Source organism: Saccostrea cucullata, unplaced genomic scaffold (assembly GCF_032062105.1).
Source record: "Saccostrea cucullata isolate Sc308-1 unplaced genomic scaffold, CSIRO_AGI_Scuc_v1 ctg923, whole genome shotgun sequence".
NCBI classification, from domain to species: domain Eukaryota; kingdom Metazoa; phylum Mollusca; class Bivalvia; order Ostreida; family Ostreidae; genus Saccostrea; species Saccostrea cuccullata.
The window spans coordinates 525,228-535,426 of NW_026936399.1; the positions used below are offsets into that span (position 1 = coordinate 525,228).

General features: G+C 32.2%; 1 protein-coding gene across 1 annotated transcript; it reads right to left on the reverse strand.

The window, feature by feature from the left end:
* Positions 1-866: 866 nt before the first annotated feature.
* Positions 867-10,047, reverse strand: LOC134245482 (2-iminobutanoate/2-iminopropanoate deaminase-like). The gene is made up of 6 exons (XM_062727757.1): positions 9,889-10,047; positions 6,867-6,969; positions 6,334-6,388; positions 5,405-5,473; positions 2,977-3,032; positions 867-1,134 (listed from the first exon to the last, which is right to left on the reverse strand). The coding sequence occupies exons 1-6, from the start codon at positions 9,951-9,953 to the stop codon at positions 1,075-1,077; spliced, it is 408 nt and encodes a 135-aa protein (XP_062583741.1). The 5' UTR covers positions 9,954-10,047; the 3' UTR covers positions 867-1,074.
* Between the last annotated feature and the right edge of the window lie 152 nt (positions 10,048-10,199).

The following is a 10,199-nucleotide window of genomic DNA, read 5'->3' on the forward strand; positions in this document are numbered from 1 at the left end:
GGATATTCAATTTTAGCAATCTTGACAACCTTGCTAATAATGCCAAAATTAAATCCTTTCTAAAAATTCAGCTTACTTGTGCTATGAATAATGATTACAATATTATATTGTTTCTTGAATTCAAGATGAATCTTTTTTCAGTATGAACATTTTAGAATATTTTTTGAATTTTGGGGGAGAAATGTCTTGGGGAAAAGTAACATTTTCATTTTGGAAAAAAGGTAATCATCCTTCATGCTTTGAATGGCCCCAGTGATAGACAACTAAAAGCCTTGGGAATATCAAGTGTCACTCGACACACAAAATATATCAAGTGTATACATGTACACATATAGTTTCTGTTTGCTTCCTGAGAAATGGGTCTGATATTGCTTCTGAACACTATTAACATAAGACATTTCAAAATGATATAGATATCCAGGTGAATCTCAGAACAATGAACAATACACATATACATTTTAAGGATTTATCAGTTTTATGTTTAAACTGGGAGCTATTGTAAATACCATTGGAAGATAAACCTGTATGAACTGAACCACTTCAAATACAGAAGTCAAGAAGGGCACCTAGCTATCTATAAATCCTCCACAGAGGCACAAAGATGATTTCAGGACAGTTTATAGCCCTCAGAAAGTAATCTGCTCTCATCCCTATGTGTGTAATGGTATTGTACAGGTATAGCTTGATGGGGTCATTATACTTTGATAATTTCTGCCTAATACCTCTGTTTAAGTGATTGTGATTTCAATATTCCATTTAGTTATGAATTGCTAACTGCCAGAACCTATACCAATAAAATGACAGAATAACTTAATATACAGTGACATATATATTTCCAGATGATTTTATTTTATTATGAAAAATAAATTTTTTGTCTAAATCTTTATATAAAATGAAGATAGATATACAGCACTCAATACTGCTTTTAGAATAGAAATTAAAACTGCTGCAGAATTCAAACTTGAGTCAGTATAAAACACACACACAGATTTCTCAATAATCATAATGAGGTGATGAAAGAACTTTTAAAAACTAAAGTTTTGCACTTTCAAAAACTTCATTTTCGGCCTCTAGTCATTGGGTATCCACCAGTTTTCCAACAATGGCTATTGCTTCAATTTCTACTTTAGCACCCTGTAACAGAGAAGAACTATTATAAATGTACAAAATTAATCCACTGCAAGATAATATATAATCATTATATTAATGAAAATGCTAATCACTTAATACAATGCATTAACTTAATGGCTATCAATCAGAAAATGAAAATTTGATACTTGGTTAAATTACTATAATAACCATCATTCCTATCAATATGCATAACAGAGTTATTTCCCCTGAGGAACTCTTCTTTCCCATATCCAATAAGAGGAAGAGTCAGTGTACTCATTGATATGTAAATGTTGTTGCCTTCATGCTGAACTCTGTCATATATTCTATACAAGTGATTAATTATTGATAGTTTTGGCTATTCCAAGGCTTTACAGCTTCACGGTCTATCAAAAACTGTATTCTTAGCAACATATATCAACATGTATATACAGTAGCAAGAGAGTCTGTCATATTGAATGCAGTGTTTATTATTATAAAATATTGAGAAAAGTCCTTTAAAGGCATGTGCAATTACATATCAGATACAAACCAGAAGTCTTTTGTAGCTCTACTGGTTTTTTATCAAAAACCATTGCACTATTTTATGTTCTTTGTGTAGTCTACTTGTGTGCCAACTTAGTTTGAAATCACTAAAACTGTAGAATTTAGAGTTTGAAAGGAATTTCACAGAAAATTTTATTTTTAGTAACCATGGTAACACCTTTCATCAAAATCAAAAACCGATGCACTATTTATTGTATCTTAGTGTAGTCTACTTGTATGCCAAGTTATATTGAAATCAGACAAAACTGTATAAGGAGTAGCGTTTTAAAGGAATTTCACAGAAAATTCTATTTTTAGTAACCATGGCAACACCGTTCATCGAAATCAAAAACCGATGCACTATTCTATGTATCTTAGTGTAGTCTACTTGTGTGCCAAGTTATATTGAAATCAGACCAAAACTGTAGAAGGAGTAGCGTTTTTAAGGAATTTCACAGAAAATTCTATTTTTAGTAACCATGGCAACGCCATTCATCGAAATCAAAAACCGATACTATTCTATGTATCTTAGTGTAGTCTACTTGTGTGCCAAGTTATATTGAAATCAGACCAAAACTGTAGAAGGAGTAGCGTTTTTAAGGAATTTCACAGAAAATTCTATTTTTAGTAACCATGGCAACATATCGAAATCAAAAACCGATGTAGATTCTATGTATCTTAGTGTAGTCTACTTGAGTTATATTGAAATCAGACTAAAATTGTAGGAGGATTAGCGTTATAAAAATTGTTTACAGACAAAAGTCCTTAAAAGACATGTGCAATTACATACTATCGCATAAGCTCTTCTGGTCTCTGACAGTAAAAAAATATAATTCTTTTATTACAGTGAACAACATGCATTTGGGATGGAGGGGGGTATTTTAATACAGTTCCAAATGCAATTTATTGATTTCTTTGTAATATTCTAAAAAATCATGTACCGGGTATTTAATTCTATGCTTTTTATCTGCCCTAGCTTAACTCTGCAAGCATGACCTATTTGTACATTTTTTTGGTTCTATGCAATGAACTTTAAAATGGAAAAAGTGTAATGAAAAAGTTGCCATATTAAATCCTTTTGGATTTTATTGGATATGTCTATTATTAAAATAAAATATTATTACACATAGGTACATGTATATGTAATTAAAAAATATAATTATCAGGTACATGTATTTTATATCACTAAAATAAGCCTAAGACATTGTTTTAAATGTGGAAGAAAAAAATACAATGAAACAAACAAAATGCATCAGCATAAGGACTTTTATGTATAAACTGGATCATCTAATATTAATGAGATTATGCAATTTTACTTTCAATTTTACACAATTATCCCACCTTTGGTAATGCTGCTACTTGATATGCTGCCCGGGCTGGGAAACTCTTTTGAAAAACTAGAAAGTAAAATGGACACTATTATTTATCATAACTTTAAAATGGAAAAAAGGGCCCAAGGGCCACAAATCTCACCTGAGTTACTTTGGCCCTGCTGTTCTTTACCAGACTATCTCCCGTGTAATACCTGTTGTGACCTAATCTTACTCTTAAGTGTGATGATATTCACAATTTATATATTTCAATGTTAAAATTCCATATTGTGGCCCCGCCCAACCCTCAGGGTCACAATTTTAACAATTTATTAAAATCTACACTACCCTGGAATGTTTCCAGAGTAGTATTCACTATTCTGGCCCACTGTTTCTTAAGAAGATTTTTTCATTATAATTTCAATGTCAAATTTGGATTTCCTACAAAAAAAAGTGGTTCCACCCATCTCCCAGGGGTCATGATTTTGAAAATGTAGAAGTATACACTATCTCAGGATGCTTCCAAATATGTTTTAGCTTTTCTTGCTTAGTGGTTCTTGAGAAGAAGTTTTTTTTAATGATCTCACCTTATTTTGGTATTTTCTTGATTATCTCCCCTTGTACTTGGCCCTTCATTTTAATTATTTAACTTCCTCTTCATCCAAGGATGCTTTATACCATCTTGCAAATGTAAAAAAATTACAGGTGGACAGACAGACAGATGGACAATGGGTGGTAAGAAAAGCTCACTTGAGCTTTCAGCTCAGGTGAGCTTAAAAAGGGGCTCATTGGCCAAAATGCTCACCTGAGTCACTTATTAAAATATACTTGCACTATATAAACAAAAAAATTTTCCCAAAACTTGGTAAATGCTCGTCCATTAAAGCTAATAATCAAAATCAATGAGAAGGAGAAAATTAACTTATAAATTCAGATTCAAATTATTCATAAATACAAGCATGCAACAAAATAATCCATATTCAATGGGAGTTTCTGTAACCTTTTATTTAGTATTAGACAGTAACTTTTCCGTGCATAGTGATATAAAATATGACAGAGGAGTCCTTGTCGCATTCCCACTGGTTATTACGTGTTTTACTCTTCACAAAAGTTAGCTTACTTCTGTGAGATTACTGAATAATTAAAAATCTGGTAAAGATACCATTTTCATGACATAATTTATGATTTATGTATAATTTTCTTGATGACATTAAAAAAAATAGAACCAGAAGTCTCTGTCGAGACTGTAGCTCTACTGGTTTGTACTTATCAAAAACCATTGCACTATTTTATGTATCTTGGTGTAGTCTACTTGTGTGCCAACTTATTTTGAAATCAAGCTAAAACTGTAGACGGAGTAGCGTTTTAAAGGAATTTCAAAGAAAATTCTATTTTTAGTAACTATGGTAACACCGTTCATCGAAACCAAAACCTGATGCACTATTCTATGTATCTTAGTGTAGTCTACTTGTGTGCCAAGTTATATTGAAATCCGACCAAAACTGTAGAAGGAGTAGCGTTTTAAAGGAATTTCACAGAAAATTCTATTTTTAGTAACCATGGCAACACCGTTCATTGAAATCAAAAACCGATGCACTATTCTATGTATCTTAGTATAGTCTACTTTTGTGACAAGTTATATTGAAATCAGACCAAAATTGAGGAAGGAGTAGCGTTTTAAAGGAATTTCACAGAGAATTCTATTTTTAGTAACCATGGCAACACCGTTCATCTAAATTAAAAACCGATGCACTATTCTATGTATCTTAGTGTAGTCTACTTGTGTGCCAATTAATATTGAAATCAGACCAAAACTGTAGAAGGAGTAGTGTTTTAAAGGAATTTCACAGAGAATTCTATTTTTAGTAACCATGGCAACATTGTTCACCAAAATCAAAAACCGATGCACTAATCTATGTATCTTAGTGTAGTCTACTTGTGTGCCAAGTTATATTGAAATCAGACCAAAATTGTAGAAGGAGTAGCGTTTTAAAGGAATTTCACAGAAAATTCTATTTTTAGTAACCATGGCAACACCGTTCATCGAAATCAAAAACCGATGCACTATTCTATGTATCTTAGTGTAGTCTACTTGTGTGCCAAGTAATATTGAAATCAGACTAAAATTGTAGGAGGAGTAGCGTTTTTAAAAATTGTTTACAGACAGACGGACAGACATTAAAAACAGAAGACAGATATATTTTCTCTATCACATAAGCTCTTCTGGTCTCTGACCAGTAGAGCTAAAAACGAATACATTTTCTCTCTGAAGCCCTTTTGATGGCATGCTTTGACTGAATGATTTTTTAATAAATAATGTAGGTCATAAGGATAGGCATGTTAACGGAGTATCAAATGTTGGCCTCAATACACAGATAAAGGTCATGAAAATGAAAGTTGATGCCAAGCAATCTATGTGTTTAAATGCTTCAAAAACTTATACATGTACATGTACTTACATTTGGAATAAACTTCATTAACAGCTCCAAAGTTATTGATGTCATCTAATAACACAGTGGCTTTGACAACTGTTAAATAACGAGGCAATGCAGCATGAACATTTTTATTATTGTCAAAGAAAATATCATGTATAGCACTTAAAATCAAATCATGCATGAAACTGTTTTTTACAAAACTGCATGGGTACGTTTTATACCTATTTTACCACATTTACTAAGTTTTAAACTACATATACTGTTCTTCCATTAGATTATTAGAAAACTGACTACATGTACTGTGGTAGTCAGCACGATCTAAACCTGCAAGTTTACTGCTCGATCACTGGTCTATTTAAAAATTAGAAACATGTCCACAGGACCTGAATGCCCCAACAGCAATGATCTGTCTACATCATTAGAACTAGAATTCAATAAGTGTGAACCTAAATAAAATCGAAGCATAATGCATTTCATATAAGATCTGTGATTAACTGCATGCAAACATTTGATTTTGTACAGGCATGCAGCAATTCATACAGAGAGAGTTGCAATAATCAATTTTAAGTGACAAAGATTATATGCTCATGATCTTAGACAAGATAAACTCAACAGAGTTATCTTACTTTTAAAAAAATATGCTACCTACATATATCTTTGAGACAGCATACTGTAAATGTGTTAAATTTAGGGTGTACAATATTTGGTGGAAATTGACTTTTGAACATGTTAGCATAGATTTGAATTAGCGCAATTCTTAATGTTCTCAATTATGTATATGTGCAAGACATTTAGCGATGCACTTGAATTAGCAGAAATTTCTTTCCCCCAAAAGTGCTAAAAAGAATACATAGCCAAATGAAATATGTTTACAGTAATTTAAGTAGGTATTAACCATTAATAAATATTAAATTTGAAAAGAACTACTGAGTTGATGTAAAAGAATCTCTTACCATTATTCATATTGGTACCTGCCTCTTCAAGAATCGCCTGCATATTCTTTAAGGCCTGTCAATGATTAAAACACAAAGTATTTATATTTCTGATTTAAAGAAACTTGGTATAAAATATTTACATGCATGCAAAATCTACCAGTAACTAGTATATAATTTGGAATTGATTCCTCTCTTCAACATATTTTGCACAAATGTTGTTCAGAAAAGATACAAAAATACAGTTTTCTTGATAAGTAAGAATTGGTAGTAAACAAAATATACATGTATACATTTACACAGTATATGTTTATTTCTTGGTGTTCCTTGCTTTTATGGCTTGAATTACTGTATATTTTCAAAAATGCATCTTTTTTTTTTTTTACCAAGCAATGGTTCTGAATGCCTTTGAAAAATACTTAAAGCAGCAGGTCGTATTTTTTTTTTGTGGATAATTTTTGAGAGTTATCCATTGTCATGAACATTACTTAAATAGTTTAAATTTATAATCACTCCACAATGATTAAGACCACAGTGGTACTGACTATACTGACCTGTTCTGTCTCGGGCACCACACCTCCTGGCACGATGTTCCCAGACAGATTCATTCCTATCTGTCCAGACACATACAGTGTGTGCTCAACCAGAACTGCCTGGCTGTAAACAACATGTAACTCAATTAATAATAATCATCAAATAGCAACAAATATTTTGCTATTTTTAGGGATTTTTAAAGATCAATCTAAAACTACTGCTAGGATATTCATATTTTAAGATTCTTCATATCAATTTAATAAAGACTTAATCTTAATCGGCGTTTCACATCAATATTTGGTGTTTTTGAATGAGAAGCTCAGGCCCACATCACTCACTTGAGCACTGTGGCTAGGAAAAAAAAAGCAAAATCAGTTCAGTATTGAAAAGCTTAATGGAATGCAAAAGTGGTCCAGACTAGGAGAGGGGGTATAATTTGAAGAAAATTGAATCAATGCTAACTAAGGATTCTTATCAATAAATATTTTTTGATTAAATGTGACTTTTCCCTACAAGTTTGAACTTTCATTGTGGTCCAACCCTACCCTTAGGAATCATGATTTGAACAAATATGAATCTATACCACCTGAGGATGCTTCGATATAAATATGATCAATCATACATATGCTGTTTTTGAGATTATGATCAATCATATATTTTATGTTCTTAAGAAGAAGATTTCTGAACATTTTTCCTTTATTATACAGTAAAACTCGTTTGGTACAAACACGGATATTGCAAATTCACAGATATGATAGCGAAGTTATCTTGATCCCCTGCTATATAAATTTTAAGCAAATTCCTGAAATGGATTTAACGATCGAATTACAGATATGATGAAGTAATTTCGTAGGTCCCAGTGACTTTGCTGTAACTGCGAGTTTTACTGTATTCTTATGTTAAATTTGGATTGTTCATTATGGCCCCAACCTTTCTCCCAGGGATGTCATATGATGATAATGATAATCATAATTAAATAGCAATGATAAAAATATTTTGCCATAAATTATATATGATAAAAACAAACTTGAGATATATTTTTCAACATTTGTTTAAAAATGATTCCTCATATTTAAAGGTAAAGTTCCATCTTTCCTGGCCCAGTGATTCTTGAGAAGAAGTTTTTTCTTACATATTTCTCTGCAAAACTTAGATCCGTCATTGTGGCCCCAACCTAGTTTTCAAAGGAAGAAATTTCTTGATTTTCCGCAAAGTAAATAATTTGTATGTTAAAGACTTGCAGACCGAGTCTACATGGTCATGAAAATTTAGTGTTTGATCTATATGAACCCCAAGTATCAACATTATTGTTCAATGAACTGAGAAATTTGATTTCCTTTGTTTAGTACCCATCAGCATACAGAACCTGAGGTCATAATTCCAAATGAGTTTCATCTTTACTGGACCACTCACTGTGCTTCTTGAAAAGAATTTTGAAAGATGTCATTAATTTTCACTAATTCATAATTATCCATTCCAAAGTTCGATGGGGAAATAGTAGGGACTGTGACTATTTTTTTTTTTTTATAAATAGTAAAATAAAGCTATGTAGGTAAATGACCAGTTGTTGTGGACTCATAAGGTAAAATGTAAACCTATAGGGTTTGAGACAATTATTTTAATCAAGAAAATAAAATAAGCTTATTAAAATGTACTCATGATAGAGTGCACTGACCTATAATCCAATTGGGATGTGAAAGTGTAATACCTTTCCGTAAAAGTAAACAAACCCGTTAATCGGATTAAGGACACTGTAATCAACCAGGATGTTTATCTATCTTCGGACATCAATACAGGAAGAGTAACGGAACATTGCAAAAACTTACTTTAATATTATATTAACTTTTGCGCAATACCAGGACACTGAACTGAAGCTTATGTTTATATTATAATTTATTTTATAAAGTTCTAGAATTTTGACCAAATTTACTGTATAACTTGTTTACTTGAATCTGATTTGTTTGTTTCATATATATATGTAGATGAGTATTATGTATTGTACATTATAAAATGACAGTCTAACTTTACTAAGCACTCACTCTCTCACTCTCATCTGGGCCACACTTCTCAGAGTGGGGCTCTTTGGAGCAACATTCTAGGAGGGATCGAGAGACACTATACGATCACGGGCCATTTAATGATCGATATTCTTTGTTCTTAACCACTATACGATCATCATTTGTATTCTCTAATAATTTCACTACTGTTAAAAAACTCTTAGAAAAGACTTTTTCCTTGTCATTGGTTCACACAGAGAGCAGTTCGAAGGTTAAATACCATATAATCCCTATTAACCGCCCCGGGCGCTTAGAAAATTGCAAAAAGGGGGCGGTTATTTTGGTATTCTCTTTATAATATTTAATGCCACATTTTAACTTCAAAAAATCTTTTGAAAAAAAAAATAAATAAAAGGAACAACTAGAATAATGTCTAAGTTTACTTAAAGTGAATATAATCCACACAAATTATGCTAAATTATTCATTTTCCATTGAGAAATTGATAATAGACAAGTTTCTGTTTCACTTTCTTCAATTTTTGATACGATTCTAGTTGATTTTAATCACTGTACATAGGGCCTTTATTTCCTGAAAATTGAAAAAGACCTCAGGGGGCGGTTATAGGGGCTGGGGCGGTTAATAGGGATTATACCAGTCCAATCCACACTTTTCAAAAGTTATGTTCCTTGGCCGCCATCTCAGGGGATAAACCCATACAATCCACACAGTAGCCTTTGTAGTTCTCAGGTTTTTAACTTCGTCATTTGACTTTTAAAAAGCTCTGCCTTTTGTGTACTGATTGCCCCAAGATGGGGCTACCCACACATTGAAAGAAAAAAATTAAACACTATGGTTTTATCACAGTGCGCCCAAATATTTGGTAGCATAAAGAGGAGAAATGACGTTTCTTTCCCTTTTGATCTTTTTATTGACCCCGCAAAGGGAAACATTAACTTTTGCAAAGTGTGGATTGGACTAGGGCTATCAGTGTCACTATCAGATTGTTATATAGAAATCAGGAGGAAAAAAAATAATGATAATCACCTGTATGGTCCTATAGCAGATGGAGCTTTTGCTGTCTGGATTACTCGCCGTACTAAGCCTGCCATTTTTAGTACACGTACTTTTAAGCGCACCTTGGATCGTACCGACGACCAAAAAGAAAAAGTGAAAATGAAAGTAAGTTATAAAAGTAAAGTAGATAGATTCCGGTTTCCTGGATGGAAGTACGTCTCTTAGAAACAGGCTTATATTAGGTTTTTAAATTTTTTTGTATAGCAGAGAGTTATGCTGTTATCCCCAGTGAGCATTTATAGCTAGACACCTTGATAAAATATATGTAAATATTATCCGGA